This window comes from Hirsutella rhossiliensis (genome assembly GCF_020360975.1).
Source record: "Hirsutella rhossiliensis strain HR02 chromosome Unknown scaffold00007, whole genome shotgun sequence".
Lineage (NCBI taxonomy): Eukaryota > Fungi > Ascomycota > Sordariomycetes > Hypocreales > Ophiocordycipitaceae > Hirsutella > Hirsutella rhossiliensis.
In genome coordinates this window covers 1,990,248-2,012,037 of record NW_025408673.1, presented here as the reverse complement: position 1 = coordinate 2,012,037, position 21,790 = coordinate 1,990,248, and the positions used below count along the sequence as shown (strand labels likewise).

Below are 21,790 nucleotides of genomic sequence, written 5' to 3'. Positions count from 1 at the left end.
CGGTGATGGTCTCAGAGGTGGTGGTGATGTGACGCTACGTGCTTTGGACCCGAGCCTTGTCTTCCTGTGGTGTCACGAAGTTCAACGACGTGACACGTACCCGGCACGGTTGTACGAATGGACGATGATGCGGTCGAAGTGTAGCCCCTCTCGGAGTATTCATCGCTCGTTTGTGCCAGAATCAGAGTGACAGCAGGTCGACCAAACGTGCAGCATCTCCCACTACGTGATGTGTCGTTCTCTTTGTCCATTTGCACGGCAGTCAGCCCATAGACTCAACTTTGTCTCCCTCTCTCAACCCTGGACATTGACTTGCCATGACCGGTCGTACATGCTGTGTTCTCGACTCTTCCGGTTATTTCTAGACGCAAGAGGAGCGGACGCCGGCATCAGGCCCGGCGCATGAGCGCGGCGTGGCCCTCGGTGAGTCTTGTCGTCTGCCGGGGCCGGGATTCTACCCGTCACCCGCGAGTCAAGCCAACGGAGAGCAATACGACCATGGCCATCGACCTCTCACGGCCCAGATCGCGGAGCAGGCCACCCTGGTGCCAGTCCACCTACCCCGAGCTCCGGCCCTTGCGCCGCCATCGCGTATGCATGGCCGCGGCTCATGCCGAGGTGAGAGAGCACTCAGGTTGCCAGTGGCGCCGCTGGGGTCATTTCCGGTGGCGAAGGGGCAATCCAGGACCCGAGGTAAGTGGCCTCACCGAGTTGACCGTCACTTCTTACAAGCAGCGGCAGCATCAAGCCACCGTGAATCGTCACTTTTCCGGAGGTGGTGCTCCGACGGCAAGCCCCTGCTGCAGGCCTTGAAGAAGCGGCTGACTAATTCAAGACGCGGGATTCCCCGTTCAGCCATGAGCACTTAACGCGTCGCAGGCGCGTCAGACGCGACGAGCACAGTGCCAAACGACAGTGCGAGTCTCTCCATCGTCAATCAAGCCTCTCTCCCCACTTCTTGCCTGGAACGGAACCAATTTCCACCCCAGCCTCCCAACGCTTTAGCCTCGCTGGCCCCCTACCAAAAACTTCAACCTTCTCTCTCTGTCCTCTGGGTATGGCAATTACTCGCGAGTAAAAGCCGCCCTTTTCCTCCCCGTTTTCTTCCTTTTCTCCTTTCTTTTCCCGACATCTGGGAATCTCTCCGCTCTACCGCTTTTGATTTTGTTGGTTTTGCTGTCTTTCGACCACTTGTCTTCTTTTCTCCCCCCTGCATGGTCCAGCAGCCGCTCTGAGACAAAACGTCACAGGTGGAAAAAAAGGAAAGAGAAGGGTCGATTCGGCTGGTGCGATTCGGCGATACGTTGTCACGAGACAATTTGTTGCAATTGGCGCTCTCCGCCGGCTCCAAGCCCATCGAAAACCACATCCACAGGCTTCAACGACGTGGCCGCCCCGTCTCCAGCAGCCGTCAACCCCAGCTAGTCACTCAACCTCCAGCATGTCGGCCCCCCGGACGAAGAGGCCCTTTGCGGGCGCCGCCGCCGACCCGTACCAGCGCCAAATCACTTCCTTCTTCCCTGCCTCGGCCGCCGGCCCGTCGTCGCCGTCTGCCACCGCCCCGGCATCGCGCCACCCGGTCCTCCCCGCCAGCGTCCAGGCAAACCTGCTCAGCGTCGGCATGCGCGTGCGCAAGTCGGTTCCCGAGGGCTACCGGACGACGGGCCCGAGCGCCTTCAAGCTGTGGACCGACAGCACGCCCGCTGCTGCCCCGCGCGCATCACACGACGCCGCGGCGACAGCGGCGGCTGTATGTCCAGTGCCGCGCGAGCTGCTCCCCTTCTGTGGCATCAACAAAGTTGGCGGGCTAGGCACGCAGCCCGAGACTGGCGGCTTCGACGACGACGACGTCCCTAACATGGATGCCGTCCCCGGGTTGACCCTCTCGCAAGAGAGCGTCGAGAGCCATGCCTCTGAACCCTCGCGGAAACGCATATTCGACGATGACGACGACGACGACGCCGCCTCGACAGTCGCAGGCCTCCACTCCAACAAGGGCTGGGATGCCAACAGCGGCAATGCCCGCCTCATGGCCACTCCGCGCCGCTCCCGCACGGCAAAGAGCCTCCCGCTCGAGGACATGGGCCAGGAGAACATGGCCGTCGACGAGGACTTTGAAGAGGCCCCCTTTCTCGTCTTTGGGGAAGGCAGGGACATGGATCTTTCGCGATGAGAGAGAAGGCACCTCGTGCACCTTGTTGAATCGTCTGGACAGTGGCAAGGGACTGCTTTTATTTGTTGGATTTCTTTTCTTGATGAAACGAGCCCAGCAGCTCGGACTGTACAAGTTAGGTGGAGGTGGCCCAGGCTGAGGGCGAGCCATCCTAGGGCATTCAGGCGTTGGCGTTGTGGGCACAACACGTACTCGGAGGGACCTCCGCATGTACCGTTCTTTTCGTCTGTTCTGTTTTTTCTCCACCATTCGGTACGGCTAGAGCGTGCCGAGGAGTCGCCATTGTACAGGTTGCATCGTGTAATTCTTTCTCAAGCCAAATTGGAATCACGGGTATCAAGCTAGCTGGCAGCCGAGAGAGAAGATGATGTGAGAAAGCCTCACGAGTGAGCAATGACGCCGTTTCCAGCCACCCCCCCTTTCGGCTGCACACAGCAATCTCCAGTCTCGGGCAACAGCATCGGCGAAACCCCCCTGTTCTCCTCCCCCCCTCCCCTCACAACCCCACAAACGGCTCGCGAAACTCGAGCAAGTCGCGCTGGCCGTAAAAGTCTCCCGCCACGGTAAGAATCATGTTGAGCGTGGCCCGCATGTTTATCCGCAGACGGAGCTTGGCCGTCTCGAGATTGTCCTCCTTGTCGGCCTGCCCAGGTGCGTCGTCTGCGAGCCGACCCAGGAGAGCCGCTTTGGCCGCCTCGAGCGTCGGGGTGTCGTCGGTTGCCGCTCCGTGTCCTCCCGAGACTACTTCGCCGCCTTCGCCAGAGTCGGATGAGAGATCCATCTCTACGGATTCGCTTCCGTCCGCGGCCTCGTGCTCGTCGATTTCGCCTTCTTCACCCTCCTCGACATCAGCGTCGTCGTCTTTGTGGGAGTCCTGCCTTATGTCTCCCATTTCTTGAGGTGGATTCTCGTGCACTTCCGAGCAGTGGCTGGAAGGCCCCTCCATTTTGATATCGGTATTCGTTGGTTCGTCGTCATCGCTGCTCGCATCCACGCCTTCGGGCACCCCCATCATGCCGTCGTCGAGTTCCGCCTTCAGCGCCGCCATCTCGGTTAGGGACCTACCCAGTAGCACGGCCCGGCGACCAAGGTCTCGCACCAAGGCCAACTCGGCGTGGTTGAGCTCCCAGGGATCCGGCAGCCGCGCGAGCAGGCCCCACAGCCACTGGCTAGTTCGCTCAGAGAGCGTGTATCCGCGGCAGAGAAATTTCCCGCCCAGCAAGACGCGCAGGATGCGCAAGACCGAGTCCTTGGACATGAGTGCGAGTTGAAGCGGGTGTGGGTCGGCGGTACGGAGGATGGTGGACCATTTCTTTGCCGTGGTCGAGTTGGGGCCCAACGAAGCAGCATAAGTGGACTGTGCAATGGAAAGTCGTTTGGCGGCGCCAGGGGGTGGCTTGGAGTGCAGAAGGCGGCGAAGGCAGCGGTACCTATCCAAAGTGGAGGCAAAAAATGCCTCGTGCAGTTCTCTTTCTCGACTGTCCTGGTCGTTGTCAGCCTCGCCATGTCGATTGCCATCCTGTGCCTCGGGGTCCCGCGCGATGTAGGCGCCGTCTTCGTAGTATGCCTTCGCGTCGCCCAAAGCAGCCGCGTGCACGTTCCGATGGCCGTCTAATTCAGGCTTCGCTTCGCCGTCGTCATCGTGGGGGGGTTCTTGCAGCTCGGGTGGCAGCTGGGGCCCAATCTGTCTGGTCGGCGCAACGAGCAGGTGGGAGATGCCATGCGCCTCTTGTCTGCCACATGGAGCATATCAGCGTCACCTGAGTCCTGGATATGGAGCCAAGGAATGGGATTCAGCAAAGACAGGTTCCCTCGGAAGCCTAAGCGGTCGAAGCACGTACCGGACGGAGCGCAGGTAGGCCATGGCCTCGGCGTCATCCTCAAAATCGGACTCTTCACCATAGGGGATGGACGTGGCATCGTCCTTGTTGGAGAAGACATATTTCTGGCCCCAGGTGGGATCGATGGCCGAGTGCTGATGGTGGTGACGCGGCTGGGCACCGGTAAGCCTCTTTGCACGCTTGGGGATGGGTTCGTCGGCCGAGACTTCGCCCTCGTCGACGTCGTCGTAGTCTCGCTTGGCGGCCGAGGCAGACATGACTGCTTCTGCCGCGGTCGTTCTCCGCCGGTACCTCCCCAGCAGGCTCCAGCACGGGACGCGCGAGATGATATGAATGGCGTATGCTAGTGGTTGTGCTAACGGCGTCGTCGTCTTCGTCGTTCGAGGGCGGGTGCAGGAGTGGTGGTGAATTTGGAGATGCCGGAGTGTAATGGCGTTGAAAAACAGCGAGAGCTTTCTGCAGACCGTTGGGTGCCGAGCTTTGATAAGATAAGATACCGAGGTACGTAATCTGCACAGATAGTACGGATAGAGTAGGAACCTGCGGGTCTAAACTACAGAGCTCCGCTTTTCCGCACCCGCGGGACTGAGCCGCGCTGCAGGCACCCGTCGGGAGTAACACAGGGTCGGGTACTCCGCACAGATGAAGTACAGTGAGCTTGACAGGGTACAGTCCAGGCATGACAGTACAAGTATCCACCCACACAATATACGAGCTAAGCTACACCGTTATCATGATTATTGAGTACTGCCCCCCCCTCCAGGTACCTGCCACGCTCACCTTCATCTCGCGTCCACGACGGCGACTTTTTTTCCTTCTCCGTGAAGGCAGTTCAACCTTGCATCCCGTCCTATGCGCAGTCAACCGCTGTCGTGCCGAGGCTCCTCTTTGCATGGTCCGTGACTGACAATGAGGGCGGCATGCGCGCGCCGCTCGAATCTCCAGCCCGGCAGCATTCGAGGGGTCCCGGCTCTGCGGCAAGCTCTCCAACAGCCACAACGCCGACGCTCGTCGGGCTTCAACCACTTTGTCGACAGCGGTCCGCCACTCCTCTACAAAGCCACAGCGCCATCCGCTGACCCCAGACCCAGGCAAGCTCGAGCCCACGGTTCCTCCGCCGCCGCTGCTCGCCGGCGCCACGCCCTTCCGGCTCGCCGTCAAGGACAACATTGCCACGGACGAGTTCCCCACGCAATGCGCCTCCCGCATCCTCGTCGGCCATGCCTCGCCCTTTGAGGCCACCATTGTGCGGCAGCTGCGCGCCCGCGGCGCAGAGGTCGTCGGCAAGACCAACATGGACGAGTTTGGCATGGGTTCCCACTCGACAAACTCGATCCACGGCCCCGTCCGCAACCCGCTCTCGGCCAACGACGACGAGCCCATCTCGGCCGGCGGCAGCTCGGGGGGCAGCGCCGTCGCCGTCATGCTGGGCGACGCCGACATTGCCCTGGGTACCGACACGGGCGGCTCCATCCGCTTGCCGGCCTCGTACACGGGCGCCGTCGGCTACCGCCCCAGCTACGGCATGCTCTCCCGCTTCGGCGTCTTCCCCTACGCCAACTCGCTCGACACGGTCGGCCTCATTGCCCGTGGGGCGCGGCCCATCCTGCGCCTACTCGCCGACGGCGAGCTCGACCAGGAGCACGACCCCAACGACCCGACCTCGCTGTCGTCGGCCACGCGCCGGCGCTGCGCCGCGGCCTGCCCCCCGACCCTGGGCGACAACTCACAGCTGACGGTCGGCATCCCGCTCGAGTACAACATTGCCGAGCTAGATCCCGTCATACGCGCGACCTGGGCGGCGGCGGCCTCGGCGCTCGAGTCGGCGGGCGCCACCGTTGTGCCCGTGTCCCTGCCGTCGACCAGGGAGGCCCTGTGCGCGTACTACGTCATCGCCGCCGCCGAGGCCTCGTCCAACCTCGCCAAGTACGACGGCGTGCGCTACGGCGTCCGGCCCCCCGAGAGCCGCGGCGACGGCGCCGGCCACACGCTCTACTCGGAGACGCGCGGCGTCGGCTTCGGCGACGAGGTCAAGCGCCGCATCCTCCTCGGCACCTACAGCCTCAGCTCCGCCGCCATCGACAACTACTTTGTCCAGGCGCAGCGCGTCCGGCGCCTCATCCGCCGCGACTTCGACCGCGTCTTCCGGCTGGCCAACCCGCTGTGTGACGGCGGCGGCGACGGCGCGCAGTTTGACCTCTGCGACATGCCCGAGCACACGCTGCTGGCCGACAAGCGTGGCCCGCCGCAGGTCGACTTTTTGCTCTCGGCCACGACGCCCTCGTTTCCGCCGCGCCTCGCCGACGTGCTGCAGAGGAGCAGCCTCGATGCCTACATGAACGACGTCTTCACCGTGCCCGCCAGCCTGGCCGGCTTGCCCGCCGTCAGCCTGCCCGTGCCCGCGGCCGAGACCCGGCTGCCTGCTGGGCTGCAGCTCGTCGGCCAGTTTTGGGATGACCGGCGGCTGTTGGCCATGGCGGAGCGACTCAAGGCGCTCATGGCGGGCCCGCGGGGTGAGTGAGACGTGCGGAGGTGGATATGTGTGTATTTATACAGGTGACTTGACGTGTAGAGATGAGACGAGACGGTCGAGCGGTGTCGCGAAGAGAAGTGTACATTCCATGGATGCGCGGGGAAAACTTTCGAAGAGACGATGCACATAATGTACGACTTTGCTTTGGTTGGGTCCTAGGCTCTAGAGCCCGTAGATGGCTTTTCTTCCCGATTCTTCTCGAGGCCAGTTCCGTGGTCTCCGAGGTCGTGAAAATCTTCACCGAGTGGCGTGGCGGGTCCCTCGTCGTCGTCATCCTCGTCCAGCAAGTCATCCAAGTCGCCCAGAAGACTGACCCTAGGCTCGAGCAACTCCAGGTCCTCGAGGATCTCGCGCTTGGGCATCTTCCACAGGCTCGTCGCGCATATGCGATCGCGGGTGAGCAAGTCGTCGACAAAGTCGTCGACGTACGTCAGCGAGGTGCCGGCCCTGCCCTTGCGGCGCAGCTTGCGGCGGTCCTCGAGAAAGGGCTCGAGCGTCTGGTACACGTCCTTTGCCTGGCGGGTGAGGCGGACGTAGAAGCAGGCCAGGGCGCGGAGGTACTTGAAGTGCTCGCCGCCGTGGGCCAGGTACTCGCGCAGGATGGCGTCGCTGGGGCCGAGCTCGAGCAGCTTGAAGGCCAGGCACAGGAAGGGGCTGGGCTTCTGGGCGGCGCCGTGGGTGCCGCCGACAAAGGAGACGTGCTCGACGACGCGGTCGACGACGTCGGCCTCGTTGAGGGCGAAGCACTGCTCCTTGTAAAAGTAGGAGTCGACGATGCGGTCCTTGACGGCCTTTTCCATGATCATGGCCGGGTTAAGGCCGTTGGGCGCGAGGGCCGCCGTGGTGCCGCGGTCGTCGAGGAAGCGCCGGGCGTCGGCGTGGACGACGTCGTCATTGGGTCGAGGCATGGTGGAGGCGGCGGCCGGCATGCGCATAGGAAGAGGACGAAGATGACGATTTGCCTCGCGGTCGAAAGAAGCCTGGGGGTTGGTGGCGGGGCGATAAGATTGTTGCTGTGCCAACGCGGGCCGCATGCGCCACCCACTCGGGTCGTTGTAGGACCACGAGGGCCAGCCAGCCAGGGCGTTCGCGGCGGTCGTTTGCAGAGTTGTCGGGAGACATGAAAGAAGACTCTCCTCGCAGCGCTACCAGCCGCAGCTTCACTCTCCGCCCCATCATCACCCGCCAACCATGCGCAGAGCCGTCCTCACCTCGTCCGAGGTCTCGGTGCTCGCCTCCATGATCATCGGTACGTTGCAGGAGACTTCCACCACGGCAAGACGCGCGGTAGACGACGACCCCGGGGCTGACTCGCGGCGCCCAGTGATCCTGTGCACGCTGGCCCTCTTCCTCAGCGGCTACGCCATCCAGCAGCGCACGCTGCGCGACCTGCGTGCCGCCATCCGCCCGCGCGAGTCGCGGCCCTCGCCCAAGGCGCACCTGCCGGACCGCTTCCGCACGTCGACGACGGAGCTGGCCGACGGCAGCGTCGTGCTGGTGGAGAGCGAGGCGGCGCGCGAGGCGAGGGAGATGGAGCAGGCGGTGGCGGCGGTGGTGGTGGTTACCCAGCAGACGAGTCTGGAAGACGACGCTGTCGCCGCCGGGCACGATGAGCAGCAGCAGCAGCAGCAGCAGAAGCGCGAGACTGACGACAAGCAGGCGGTTGCCACGGAGAAGCAGCGCGCTGTGGTGCAGCAGCTCCAGGCGCAGGTGGCGGCCAAGTCGTGGGGGGTCGAGCACCCGGACCCGCTCAAGAACAGCCGGATCCCCGTGACGCGGGCGGAGCGGCGGCGGATGATCAAGGACGAGATCCGGCGGCTGGCGCAGGCGGGTGACCAGCCCGTCTACTACCAGCGGAGGCTGTGGTAGCGGCTGGGAGCATGAACATGTACAGAACCATTTAGGAGTGGGCATTTACAGCAAACTTGTTACTTACAGCACGCGGGACGATGGGGGCCCGGGCCTGATTCTGTGCACATTTGACCATATACGCGGATACTCTTGTACATGGCTGGGCAGACGGGATGAAGCTCTGGAGCCGCTTTCGTCGGATGGGCACTGTATGACAGATTGACGATTATGGATGTAGTCATTTCATCAGAACGAGATAACGGAGCTCTCACTTGCGCAGAGAGCCTGCCAAGACTTTGCCGTCTCGCCAACAGCCGTGCACGCGTGAAGAGCGGTAACCAAATCGAGCTTCTCAGCCGGAGCTGCGCCAAGAAAGAAGAGGCAAGGAAAAAGCAATCGCCCCCCGTTCAGAAATGCAACTTATATGCAGGAGCCGAGCCGTGCCTGGAATCACAAAAAAGAAACAGGGGCGAGGAGTGAGCAAGAGCGCGACCACCCCCGAACCCCCGGCCCCATCGGCGGCCCCGTGCCCGAAATCCATCGACGCCAAGACTTTGCCTCTTTTGCTCTTCCGTGGGCGTCTCAGTCACGTCTCCCTTGGTGAGGTTTCCGCTCAGTGGGTTGTGATTGGGCAAAGATGGAATAGCACGCGCGCTCCCCGATATCACATATCACAAGGGAGAGCCTGGAGGAGAGAACAATGACCTCATTGTCGTCATTCATATCTCGAGACATGCTCTCTCTAAGTTAAACAGCGTTGCGTGTGAATAGTGCGTGAAAGAGACGAGAGACACGACCACGCATTCCATCCCGCCGACAAGAGCAGGCAATTGTCTCCCTCAGGCACACATTCCAGCCCGAAACCAGCCCTCATTCCTCGCCTCCTCCCCTTTGCTGCGTGTTTTCTGCTTACCAATGCCCACTGTCGTTTTTCTTCTTCCTCTTCTCGTGAGATGACGCGCCACGTGGACTCACGAGTGCGAGGCCCTCGGGGCGAGACGAGGGCAAATAAGCACAAGATCCCGGCATAGCCTTGCTATATGTGCCTGTTTATTGACACGCTACCAAGCTACCGCTTCTCGTGCTCTGAGAGGAAGGTGGATAAACGGATGACTGGAGCCTGGTTGCGTTGCTATATTTAATCCACATCGGGTTTCCCAGCAAAAAAACCCAGCACAGCCCTACGTCTCTCGTGTTCGCTCGCGCCTCTTGAAACGCTGCTCCGTCATCGAGCATGGCCAGATGGCCGCCCGTCGTCTCACGTCCCTCGCTGCCCGTGCGTGCGATTGTCCGGGCCGAGAGGCTTCGCACCCCTCGGTCCCTTTCCGCCACCTGATCTGCGTCGCCGTCGGTGGAATTGCTTCCTTTTCCGTTCTCGAGGCCCTTCCTTGCCCGCGCCAGCGTGAAGAAAGCGTCATGACGGAGCCCGGAGAAGCGAGCCAAGCCCGTGGCCCGAGCCAGTCATGTCGCGCCCGTCGAGAGGGACTGGACCGGCCCAGGCCCACTTGACCATACCCTGCTGTCTAAGACTCTCATTAAATAAACGTGGTTTCGTCAGCCATTCAGGGTCCGCGTCGGAGTTCCGAGGCGTCTGAGCGCCGAGAGCAGCCGTCAGAATTGCATCACTCGCGCTAGACGGGCCCAACACTAGTCCGTTCGCGAACCCCGTTCGTTAATTCCGCCCGCGTCATGCGCCCACCGGCCTTGGCGCAGCTACCATGCACTCGGATGGAGCCTCGTGGCAGTTGGCATTCAGCGGGAAAAAAGCTCGTATCAGACACGAGAGCTACGCCTGCGAAAAGGGGACTAAGATGGTTTTTCCTCGGCAAGCCTCAAGGATAGGGCCTGCTGATGCTTTCAATTGTTGGTGTCTGTCTATACGACGACTAGATTTGAGACTGGGCAAAGAAATGGAAGAGAGAGGTGTGTGTGTGACAATCAATAGCCAGGCACGGCTTCTTGACCGATGCCCTCTGTTGTCGGTAGCCGTCATTACAAGACGATACAACTTTGCCTCGAGCATGGACAGGGAAGAAAAGAGCAAGACTGCTTGCTCGTCGCAACGACACTGTTGCGTGGTATAATGGTGTAAATGCATGCCAGAGGCTCTGATTCCAAACGCCGGCCCGCCCAACTGTTGAGTCCCAATTTTGATCCAAAAAAATGACACGCTGAGAGAAAAAAATAACACGAATCGACGTCATGGTCGAGGATGTACGGGGTCTGTCGGCTGAGCCCTGGTCGTGGAGGGAAGGTGGCGTATATGAGAGCCAGGTAGTAATAGTGGTCGAAAGTAGAGGGTGGAGAGGGCCACAATGTCCCAAGGGACTTTTGCACCGCGAGATCAGAAGAGGTTAATTGTGTCGCCGCCGCTGTCGACGTCCTCCTGGTGGAAGACAATGCCGCGTCGCTTCCAGCCGCCACGCTTGATAAAGTCCTCGAGGCTGTCGAGTGTCTTGATGGGGGGGCGCTTGGGGATCGTGTCTCGCTTGTGGCTAAAGTTGGGCATCGACTGGTGGCCGTCCAGCGGCTTAGTCGGCTGGTAGTAGTAGTGGCCGATGACATCGTCGACGACATCGCGGTCCGCGTCGTCTTCCTCGGAGCCGTGGACCGTGTCGTCGTCGTCGGATGGCGTGGTGCTCTCGACGGTGGCGACGGTCGACTCAGACCAGCGAGACCGGGGCATCGCAGGGCGCCTTGTGAACTGGACGCCAAAGTAGTCGTCGGGCTCCATCATCTTGGCCTCGACCACGGGGCTCACGGCCTCGTCATGGCGCACGTAGGAGCCGCAGGGGTCGATGATGCTCTCCTCGTCGTCGTCGAGGAAAAAGGTCGTCGACTCATCGAAGCGGCGGGGCTCGGGACTGCTGAGGAGCGGCCGGTCGCAGAGGCGAGGCGGCGGTTGAAAGGTCGGGTGCAGGGCCAGGGGGTCGAGGCCGGCGGCGGAGCGGCTGGAACGGGGCCCGCGGGCGGTCGAGGCCGAGTTGGGCGGAGAGAGGGAGGAGGAGGAGGAGGAGGCGGCGGTTGAGGGGGCCGAGATGGACGACGAGGACATGGAAGCGGCGGACATGGAGGAGGAGAACGAGCTGCCCGAGGACAGGGAGCTGCCGGAGAAGGAGATTTTGCGGATGTGGAGGTCGCGGGGCTTGCACGTCTTGCGCCGTTGGCTGAAGCTGTGGCCGAGGACGTGCATGGTGGTGGTGGTGGTGGTGATGGTGGTGTAGAACCGAGAATGCTTTTCGGCGTGAGAAGCCGTCGGTTGGAAGCTGGGGGGGCAACCAAGAAGCTATATGGGCCCCGTATGTATAATGTTGATGAGCTTGGAGATGTATGGCAAGCTGAGTGTGTGCGTGTGTGAGAGAGGAGAGAGGAGAGAGGAAGACGATGATGATGATGATGATGATGATGATGGGAAAAGAGGCGGATGATGATGGTATATGTAAACGAGCGTCTCAAGCACGGGGGTAGGAGATGTATAATATAAAAAGACAGAGGTTGCCGGGGGCGGATGAGCTGGCGGTGAAGAAGAAGCAGCCGCAAGTGGGCGGAGCGGGCGTTGTCTATATGTATGTATGGAGGAGGAGGTGTGTAAGTTGGGGATACTGTACCCTGGCAAGGTATCCGAGTACGTACTGCTAGGTGGCAGCCGCACGGGGAGGGGGACTCGGGGTTGTGGTGGTGGGGTGGGCGATATACATAGAGCGGTACGTACCGGGGTGCGAAAGTAAGGCCAGAAACAAGGTTGACAGCCTGTTACAAGTCCTTTTCTCTTGCTTTTTTTTTTCGCTCCTACGAGGCTTGCAATAGCCGGCCGGAGGGCAAGAGAGAGGCGTGTGTGTGTGGAAACGGTCAATGGCAGGTTACGGTTATTATTAAGAAAGCCGACGGATGGGGACGACGAGGCTGCTGCTGTCCACACCACCCACTCTCTCTCTCTCTCTCTTCGCTCTCGCACTCTCACTTCACCCCCTCCCTCACCCCTCTCGCTCTCACTCCCCCCCCCGGCTCCTGGTCGTCGTCACTTGACCAGACGGCCGTCCCAAAAGGGGAGCAGATCCCCCAGCACATAACATCATAGCTACGTAAAGAGCGTATCTGCGTGCACTAACATCCGTATCCCGTCGATTCCCCCGTTGCCGTCGAAAAAAAAGAGGCCGAGAGAGGAGAGAGGGTGCGCGATAGACGGGTGCATGCGGGCACCAGCGCCCATGGACCGCTGAAATGGGATGCAGAAGTCTAATCTGTGCCCGGTTTTACCTCTGATATGCATGCTGGCCTGAGTTGTAGCAACCGATGCGGTGAGGCAAGCGTCGCTGCTCGGCTGCGGTTGGTCAGCGGGCCTGGGTGTCTAGCCCGAGGCAAATCAGGTGCGCCGGCCCCCAGGCGTCGTCGCTTCTGCTGCGTCTTTGCCCTGAGGCTGCCGCTCTCTCTCCCCCCGCAGGCACAGCGAGTGTTAGCGGACGGGACGCATGCGACGGCGCCCGGAAGAAGAGGTGCTGCAGCGGCGTGCTAGGCCAGGCACCATGCATGCCCCGCGACGCCTGCTGGAATGCAGAGGCTCGCATCGCCCGCATCGAGACGTGCGTGAATGCGGTCTTGCCATCTACCTAGATTCAAACTCGAGCGTCGACACTCGTGTGTGAGTGAGTGCATGTGAATTCGGTCTTGCTATCTAGATTCAAACTCGAGTGTCAACACTCGTGAATGTGAGTGTGAACGCATGGGTCAAGGTACATGCGGCCGCGCAAGGTGACGATTGGGGGGGGGCCCGGCTGAAACACGACCAAGTATCTGGGGCGGGCAGATCCATGATCCATCGCGATCCCGTCTCCCCTCTCTCTCACTCTCTCTCCCTCTCTCTCTCTTTCTCTCTCGCTCATCTGTACTGTACGCACTCCAATCTCCATCTCTCTGTGCCTGCCCATCCATGTCCGGCTCCCGCCCATCCACCCCCCACCCTATCCTCTGTTCTTCCGTCCGCCCGTCCTCCTCCAGTCTTTTCTTTGATCCGTGCACACGAAACAAGCTCGCCGATCACTCGCAACTCGCATCTTCTTACGTGCACGCCGTCACACACACTCACACACTCACACTCACACTCACACTCACACACTCGCTCGTCCAGTGCCCTCGCTGTATGCGTAGCAGTATGATGTGATGGGTTGTCCTCCATGCGACCTCGTCCCTGCTGGTGTAACCAATCCTCCTGTTATCCCTCTCATGGTCAACATAAACATACACACATGCATTGTGTCGCGATGCCACCTCAGCACCCCCTTGCCTGTGCGAGCCCGAATGACGACAGTGACGATGATCCGAGCCACATGAATGGAGGGAGAGACGACATTGACAGAGAGCAAAGGGGGAAGAGACGCACTCTGCAGGCACACACTCGCCGTCATGCCATGCACGTAAACTGGCCCAGAGCCAACCAACCGACGACTCGTTGACGAAACACACAGCCTCTCTGTGTCCAGTCCATGTTGCGAAACAAGGCTCTGGTTGCGGACAAGGCTCACGGACAAGGCTCACGGCCGACAGGCGACGGAAAGAAGGATGAGGGCCGTAGATTTAAATTCCTTTTGCTTTCATCCTTGACTTCTTTCCCTCCTGCCAAGAAAATGGCCAGAAGTGAAGCTCTCTCCGCAGCTCGTGAGTAATGAATGGCACACGCCCGCGCCCACGCCCCCACACTCCCCTCGCTTGGGGGCTTGCCGGTGTGGAGGATTGGCCGCATGCGGCATAGAGGTCAGAAACATCGTGGCCGCTGACAAGCCACTTCTATTATGCTCTCGAAAATATGTCGCCGTGTCTTGTCGCTGCAAACCACGTTGGACGCGAGCAGAGGAGAGGACCCCTGGGCGCCTTGCACAGTCCATGCCGCCTGTCACTTGTCACGCTCTGGTGTACTGAATGCATAGAAATAGATGTGCCGTGTGTGCCCTATGTCATGCTGCAAAGGCACAAGGCGTCCTGTCAGACGGGGGAAAAAAGGCAGCCGGGTATTCGGGGCGGCTTCATGTTGCACAACACGACACCCGGGCACGTCGGGTTGCCAGGGGGTGTGAATCGACAGGCTGGCCTGGCGGACGAGGCGGGCGTCGCACACGACAGACAGGCAAATCCTGGCGGGTGCGAGATGCCCAAAGAGGCCATGTGGTCAGAGGCTGATGAGAGGTGGCCTCGGATGACTGAACGCTAATTACAGCATCGTGACCCATGCAGAATTCCCAACAGTACGAATACACCCTCCCTTGGCAAGCCGCCGCGGCGTTGGGTGCGTGGCCTGTATTTGTCAGGCGTCTCTTATTTCTTCTGTCGCAGCACCCCGTCATCTCACCTACAAGGTCATCAAAGGTCATGCCAGGAACCGCACATGCTGGTAAGCCCGTCAGGACGAGGAGACGGCGGCGGCGGCGGCAGTGGCGTCAACGAGGGAAGGGGCAATAGTGAACACGAACAAGGCAGCGGAGAAAAAGGAAAGGGCCTCTCAAAGGGGAAAGCAAGGGAGCGACGGAGGATTGCTGCTGACCTGTTGTGTGTGTGTGTGTGTGTCTGTCTGTCTTGGGTGCGCGAGTGACACGGTGACTTGTCCCTGTGGCCTGCCTTGTTCCTGTTCCTGTGCCTGGATCGATCCCGCCCCATGCCACCGGGACGGGAACTGGTCCAGGTACAAGCAGGGAGCTAGCCAGAGAGGCATGCGGCTGCCGCATTTGGCGGGGAGCCAAGGTAGCAGCCATCGCCGCCGCGTACCTGCTGTACAGTCCCGCTGCGTAAGTACCTAACTTACAGTTCCTCCTACCCGCAGTTGTTCCTCCTATCAGGGCCTACCCAGGCATCAGGTGCCCTGGGTTTTAGGTCGGTATTATCTCTTGCCTCAGCAAACCACGCACGACAGGCACCACGCGCATTGCCTATTCGGTGCAAGGCCAGGCGCCCTAGCGCCGCTGTTATCTGATGGGCTACTGCGGCGGGCAGTCACGCACGCATGCGGACGGCGTTGGCGTGTCCTGTCTCTCGCGACGCGCATTTTTAATTACATTTCCCCTCATTCTCTCCATCCTTGACCGTCTCTTGTCTTTTTTTTGTTGCTTTTCTCCCCGGGCACATTCCTGTCTCGCCGTTGGCCAACCCAACCTCGGCGCCCCTGCGCGCAGCCATGGTGCACATGCGAGATGTACATACATGGCTGGACTGATTGCGGTACGGTCTGTACCTGCATCGTCTGACTTACATACAGCCCTCTCCGGCGCGCTGGTAGAAGTGGTGGAGCGACGGGGGGGGCCAGGATGAAGCGCGCCAAGCAGCGCGCTCTCGCTTCTTGACGTTTGCTTGCTTTTCCCCCCGTCTGCTCGCCCGGGCTTGGCTCGCCTTTGGTTATATCGGCGCCTCTCGGCATCAGCTCAGAGGCCCCCACCCCGAGCCCAGACCTCTGTCGACGACGGGGAGTCACTGCCTGGGCTGTGCGGATACTGACTGTACTGACTGTACTGTACAGCAGTACTGTCAATGCCTCGGCAGCCGCCGCCGCCGCCGCCGCCGCCCTCCCCAAGTCGTTGCCGAGCTTCCCGAGCCTTATTTTTTTCGGATGGTGCCATGTCATGGGGCGTGGCGGAGCGCTGGCAGCCCTTGGCAAAAGCTACTTGGGCTTGTTAGCCTTTTGACGATGCACTCTTCAGCTGGTGAAGCTGGAGATGTCGAAGGCAACGACAGCCCCGGGCAGACGGCGGCGCCGAGACACCCTCGTCCGTCGGGATGCAGATGCGCCGCAGGTGTCCCATGGCCGGCAGTCGGCGGTGGTGGTGGTGGTGGCTGCAGCGCTCCGGCGAGCTGGGCAATAAAGGCTGGAATCAATTGAAATCCTGTGAGATTGATTGATGGACCCGACCCAAGGTCAACCAACGGCTGCTGCATCGCATCAACGCACCTGCGCAAGCGTCTGTGCGAGCAGGGGCGTGTACAGTAAGTACCTACCACACCTACCACTAGTGGGGACTGTACGTACAGTACAGTACCCGTACCTCTCAGGTGGTGTAGGCGTGCCGTTCAGCAGCAGCGGTCGCCCAAAGGGTCAGCAGCAACAGTGGGCTCAAAATACTGTCCAGCGTGCTTACAGCGGTCATGTCCTCCCTCTAATGCATCGTCCCCCTCCCCCTCTCTCGGCCTCATGAAAACGGCCCTTTTCGTTTCCTCTCCCCCTTTTCCTCTTCCATTTTTTCTTGGTTGGAATTTCTTATTTTTAGCCTGGTTGCCTTCTGCGTCGGCTTCTGCTGCACCGTCTGTGCTCACCACGGCGGAACGGATCGATGCACCCAAAGCTCATGGCGGCATTTCAAAGCATCACTTACACCGCTTCCACGAATTGCACAGTCATCCATCCACCGCCCGCTGGCAGTAGACCCGGGTGGGCCTAGTTGGGCGTAGACTCTGCAGCCGATTTGTCAGTGTCGGAGCTGTTTGATTCACCGCTCCCGCTGCCCGTGGCGACGCTGGCCCGAGCTGCAAGCTTAGGCCAGAGCGGGCACACAGGACAGGCAACCAAGAAAAAGGCCAGCATGGCCGAGGAAATGGAAGCGGCATTGGACACCTCGGCATCGTCACGGCCGGAACCAACACGTCGCTGTGCGGATGCAGCGTGCCGGCTGCCGCGTACGGGCTCGACCCAAGCTTGACCGTCTCGTCACCGACTTGCCGTGCCCTTTGTTGCGCGCTCCGCCTCGCTCCGCCTCGCTCTCCCACATACAGCTTGGCATCCATATTCGCTCGCGGGCGGCGGTGGAAGGAGAAGGGGAAAAGCCAAGAAAAGACGGGCGCGGACCAGCTATCCGGCCGGACTTTGTCTCTCCCCCACCTTTTCCGCCCGCTCTCTCACCATCTCCCGTCTCCGCGGCGCGGCGTGTAGAGAAGCCGCACGGGACCAGGCGTCTTGGCCTTCTTCTTTTTTTGCCTTCGCGTCTCACGATGGCGGGGGCGCGGTGGAGGAGTTGGGCGAGCCGGGCCGACTCAAAGTGAAGCCCACGATGCTGAGGCCATGACGGCATCGTTGGACCACGTTGGCCAAAGCAACGCCTGCGTCGTTCACGTACGATGTCGGCGACCCACCGGCACCCGCGAAATCCATCGGCACCGTCCAGACGGTAGCCTTTGCTTTTCCTCGGGCGACAGCCGGCTTGACGCGCCCGACTCCGAGGCTGCCTCGTCTGGTCCGTGTAAGCGACGCAACACCCTCATCGTTGCTCTCTCAAGGCCGAAGATATACGAGGGCTGTAGAGCTGTGCTCGGACTAGCCAGCTGGCCGTCCAGCGACTGGCCAATGGCGGCGCTGTCCAGCCAACAAGCGTGTGTATATGAGAGCCTGTGCGTGTAAGCCGCTCTACTGCTTGCTCCCTCGTATCCGCATTCCGCCGAGCGTCACGGAGCTGCTATATTCGAGCCGCTTATTCTTTCTCACGTGCCCGCATCTCGTACGCGCATATGCAGCTCGCAAGACTTGAAACAACGGCCAGATGCAAGTCACGGTTCCAAGTGGGTTTCCGAAGGCGAGAGCAGGGCATGCAAGGCACACACGGCACCGTCATCGTCATCGGCTTCTGCCCTGTTTCCTTTTCTGCATCGTCATCGTCCTTCGGCTCGGCTTCCGCAGCGCATCGGAGCGCCGGCTTCCCAAACAAGCCAAAAGCCAGGCTACTTGCCCAAGTCCTTGCTTTCTCTCTCTCTCTCTCTCACACACACACGTACACGTACACACCCTCTCTGTGTCGTCAGCGCCGCCCGATACTTATCGCTGTTTCCGAGGAGTTGCCTAGCTAGTGCGTGGGCAAGAAAACGATCTCCGATAAAAAGGAAATAGTGCATCGAGCAAGTTATCGTATCAGTGTATCACGATGGGGACAAGGACGGAGATGCGAAACAGAGCAGCCGGCACTTGAGCAAAAGCCTCGAGCGAAAGGTGGACAAAAGGCCAAAAAAACACCATAGTCGCGAGCATCGCTTTTCCCCTGTTCGACGGGCGGCGCTTCGCACATTGTCCCTCTCGGGGGGGTCATCGGCCGATAGACAATCAAGAGCCGTCAACCTCGGACGGGGGGTCCCTATACTTTACGCCCGCGCCCAACGCCGTCCGTCCCCAAGGAAACAGAGTTTTGGCTAGGAGCGCCAAAACAGCCTCGAAAGCATATGCTCCCCCCTCGCCCCTTTCATACAGCGAATAATTACAGGCCCTGTAGCGAGCGGGCAGAGCCAGGCCCGGAAAAAGGAAAAGCATCGCGACATGCCGCGCAACCCCCTGTATTTTGCGTGCTGCCCAACGTAGCAATGTCGGCAATTGCATTGGGTTATCGCGAATGAATCAGGGAAAGGGGGGCCACGGGAAAGAAGGAGAGAGAAAACGTTGCACTGCATACGGGGTAGCCAAGTTGGACGTGAGGCAAGGGGAGGCAAAGGGGAGGGCCAGATGCGACCCCAGATGCCGCGTCTGCTTGGGATAAGCGACAGGGCATCTACCGCGCACCAGGCAGATGCAACAGGCAGATGCGCCAGGCAGACGCACCACGCACGCACGTATGCAATGCACTGCGCGGCGCTGCACGCAATCAGCGTCGTCGTCGTGGTCGTGCCGCCTCACCGACTCGTTCCCTCCCCCCCCGCCCGACGGCCGCCGTCGGCCTCCGGGTCCATCCGGCTCAGTCGGCGCCGAGTAGCGGCCGGCGGGCGCAAAGGACTCTCCAGGGCAGAAACACAGGCCATGGATGGGTCCTGGATGGGCGGCTCCCCGCTCCCTTCAGCAGGAGTGACTTTGTTTTCGTGGCTATGAAGTTCTCTCACGGCGCCGGCTCGCGGTGAGAGCGTTGCGCCGGACCCCGGTTCCTTGCCCTGCCGCCATCACCATCACCACCCACCGCCACCACCACCACTACCCCCACTGCACCCCCCCCCATCTCGGACAGGTGCGAGCAGAGGAGGAGGAGGAGGAGGGGGTGCCGGCGTAGGAACCAAAAAACAGGTCCATGTTCACGTGAGCGCCCTTGGCTGCTTCTCCCGCCTACACCCATCCTCCGTACATGCACATGCCGTGCCCCCGGAGATGGCGGAAAGGCGAAGGCTTCTACTCTCTCTCGTCCTTGCATCCGTCCATCCGTCCGTCCATCCATCCATCGCTCCCTCGCTTACACGCAAAAATACACTCGGCCTCGCGAGACAGCTTGGGGCGTGTGCCCGTCCCCGTCCAACGACAAGCGACGCACCACGTAATTTACGCCGACTTATTCGACCTCGCTGGCCCCATCGACACCAGCGCAAGCCGTCCGTGACGCCACCGCACCGTCCGTGAGTCGGCCGCCGCTGTCGCAGCCGGGCCGAAGAGGTGTGGTGGGGAGGCGCCCCAAGCAAGACACTCATATGAAAGACTAACAGCGAGAGCAGTCGTCGTCGGCCATGCAACACTCCTCCGCATAGGAGCGGTAGACAAACACCCCCCCCCCCCCAGGTTCAAAGGCCCGCTGCCTCGACTGCCGGGCGGAGATAAAGGGCGGGCGGCCATCGCTTGCCAGACTCAAACGCCATCCCACAAGGGCCAACGGACGAGAATGTGGCTGCTCGTCCAAACCGCCGCCGTTGGCAAGACTCCCGCTACTGCTGCTGCGCAGGTTTACTAGCCTCGATGCCAAGCGGAGACATACATACAGTACAAGCGAAGATGGGGGAAAGGGGGGGGAAGGGGACATGTCATGGCATTCACTCGCCCATTGCCTGCATGCTCGCTCTCCTGGGCATGGAAAACGAGGCGCTTGCACCGATATCGCATCGCACGCGTACTTAGCTCTCTTTCACACACGCCTGCGGGCTTGCTTTGCGCAACCTACATGATGCATGCGTTCAGATGCGTGCCCGCCAGACCGGCGATCATTGCCTCGCAGACAAGCTCACCATCAGCCTCATCATCGAGCCCCCACCCCGGCTATCGTGCATGTCGTTGGTAGTACATACATAGAGTAGTCAGGTCCGTGCAAGGGATACCAGTGCAGCATGTACGACAAGCAGGCAGAGTGAGTGGCATTAGGCTTTTTGGCCTGCTCGCTTGCTTGCTTGCTTGCTCCGCATCGCCTCGATGCCACCGACCCCACCCATGGCAGAACAATGCCGCTGCTGCTTCATCCGGCAGGGTTGGGGGAAAAAAGGCCCTCCTGTGTCGTCAGGCTTCTCGTGCAAATAGGCCAAAATAAAGACATGGCCATTCTTCTCTCCCCGCCACTCGCTGAAACACCGTCTCGGTCCCCAGATCGAACAATCGGCACGTCCATCAAGGCAAACGCGATCCTCGGCTCCACTCACCAGTCATCGTCGATGGCTGGCCAACTAGCTTCCGCAGCAAGGAGTTAAAACATGACGGTGGGAAGACTGTCAAGGAGGGGGAGTGCCGTGAGAGAAAGGAGCCGAGAGAGAGATCAGCGTGGGTTGGAAACGACATGCCACAATTGGTGGGTGAATTCGATGCCCACCAAAGACGCCGGGTCGTGCTCTGCCCGCCCTGCCCCACGGACGGGGCTGACATTCTCCGCCGGCCTTATTCTCCCTCTCGTGTCCGCATCGGCCGATTCGCCGCGCCGGTGCGACGTGTTTGCTCCGGCCCTCTCACACCTTTGCGTGCTCTGTCTGTCTTGACTCGGATCGCGTCCAAGGCGGTGCCCGTCATTCTCGAGGCAAGGGCGGGGGCGGGCAGAGCCGTAGCCGGTGAGCTTGCTTGTCTCGTGGGTGACGTCGAGCCTCAGGGCATGCGACCCTCATCGTCCCCCCTCCATGTGGCCGCCCACAAGCCACCATCATCTCAGGATGCCATCGCTCTCGCCCGGCAGTCTCTCGACCCGTTTCTGTTCCCAGTTGTCCAGGTCTCTACCCGCCAGCCTCTATGCAGTCGTCGATCCCCGGTTAGTTTTTGTTGTTTCGCTTCTCCCTGCATCTCGGGAGGCCCGGTAAAACAAAACGGCGGTGGTGAGTAACTCACGTAATACTCTTCCTTCATGTCCACCTTGCGCGCCGACCGCCGCACGCCCAGCTCCTCGTCCTTTGTCAGTTGCCGCACCTTGCGGTCCTGGCGCTCGTACCGGATCGCCGTGGCCGGCGTCAGGACAAAGGACCCGGCGATGACGACGGCCACAAACGGCAGCCCGAAGCTGAGGAACGGGCGCTTGCTGATGAGGGCGCGGTACCGCATGCCGAGCTTGCTGGCGTCGCTCGCGGTCCGAAACCTTTTGCTCTGAAACGTGGGCATTGTTGATCGATACGCGACGCGACGCGGCGGCGGCCCTGCTCCTGGCTTGTGTTGCGACGGTTGATCGATGGCTCGCTCTTCCCGTTTATCGATCGAGAGTGTGCGTGGTATCGTGGCCGATCGTT

General features: G+C 60.9%; 7 protein-coding genes across 7 annotated transcripts; 3 read left to right on the top strand and 4 right to left on the bottom strand.

Moving 5' to 3' along the window:
• Window positions 1-1,441: 1,441 nt before the first annotated feature.
• On the top strand, window positions 1,442-2,173 carry HRG_06940 (ribonucleotide reductase inhibitor domain-containing protein; the record flags this gene model as incomplete). Its single annotated transcript, XM_044865411.1, has 2 exons — window positions 1,442-1,694; window positions 1,761-2,173. The coding sequence occupies 2 exons, from the start codon at window positions 1,442-1,444 to the stop codon at window positions 2,171-2,173; spliced, it is 666 nt and encodes a 221-aa protein (XP_044719373.1).
• Window positions 2,174-2,669: 496 nt separating this feature from the next.
• On the bottom strand, window positions 2,670-4,271 carry HRG_06939 (survival motor neuron (SMN) interacting protein 1 (SIP1) domain-containing protein; the record flags this gene model as incomplete). Its single annotated transcript, XM_044865410.1, has 2 exons — window positions 2,670-3,906; window positions 4,015-4,271. 2 exons carry the CDS (start codon window positions 4,269-4,271, stop codon window positions 2,670-2,672), a joined length of 1,494 nt encoding a protein of 497 aa, XP_044719372.1.
• Window positions 4,272-4,923: 652 nt separating this feature from the next.
• On the top strand, window positions 4,924-6,535 carry HRG_06938 (amidase domain-containing protein; the record flags this gene model as incomplete). The annotated part of the gene is made up of 2 exons (XM_044865409.1): window positions 4,924-5,053; window positions 5,100-6,535. 2 exons carry the CDS (start codon window positions 4,924-4,926, stop codon window positions 6,533-6,535), a joined length of 1,566 nt encoding a protein of 521 aa, XP_044719371.1.
• Window positions 6,536-6,702: 167 nt separating this feature from the next.
• HRG_06937 (PRP38 family domain-containing protein) lies at window positions 6,703-7,455 on the bottom strand (the record flags this gene model as incomplete). Its single annotated transcript, XM_044865408.1, has 1 exon — window positions 6,703-7,455. The coding sequence occupies one exon, from the start codon at window positions 7,453-7,455 to the stop codon at window positions 6,703-6,705; it is 753 nt and encodes a 250-aa protein (XP_044719370.1).
• A 283-nt stretch (window positions 7,456-7,738) lies between these two features.
• HRG_06936 (uncharacterized protein) lies at window positions 7,739-8,416 on the top strand (the record flags this gene model as incomplete). The annotated part of the gene is made up of 2 exons (XM_044865407.1): window positions 7,739-7,796; window positions 7,872-8,416. 2 exons carry the CDS (start codon window positions 7,739-7,741, stop codon window positions 8,414-8,416), a joined length of 603 nt encoding a protein of 200 aa, XP_044719369.1.
• A 2,326-nt stretch (window positions 8,417-10,742) lies between these two features.
• On the bottom strand, window positions 10,743-11,591 carry HRG_06935 (uncharacterized protein; the record flags this gene model as incomplete). The annotated part of the gene is made up of 1 exon (XM_044865406.1): window positions 10,743-11,591. The coding sequence occupies one exon, from the start codon at window positions 11,589-11,591 to the stop codon at window positions 10,743-10,745; it is 849 nt and encodes a 282-aa protein (XP_044719368.1).
• Window positions 11,592-21,216: 9,625 nt separating this feature from the next.
• On the bottom strand, window positions 21,217-21,665 carry HRG_06934 (cytochrome c oxidase assembly protein COX16 domain-containing protein; the record flags this gene model as incomplete). The annotated part of the gene is made up of 2 exons (XM_044865405.1): window positions 21,217-21,300; window positions 21,399-21,665. The coding sequence occupies 2 exons, from the start codon at window positions 21,663-21,665 to the stop codon at window positions 21,217-21,219; spliced, it is 351 nt and encodes a 116-aa protein (XP_044719367.1).
• Between the last annotated feature and the right edge of the window lie 125 nt (window positions 21,666-21,790).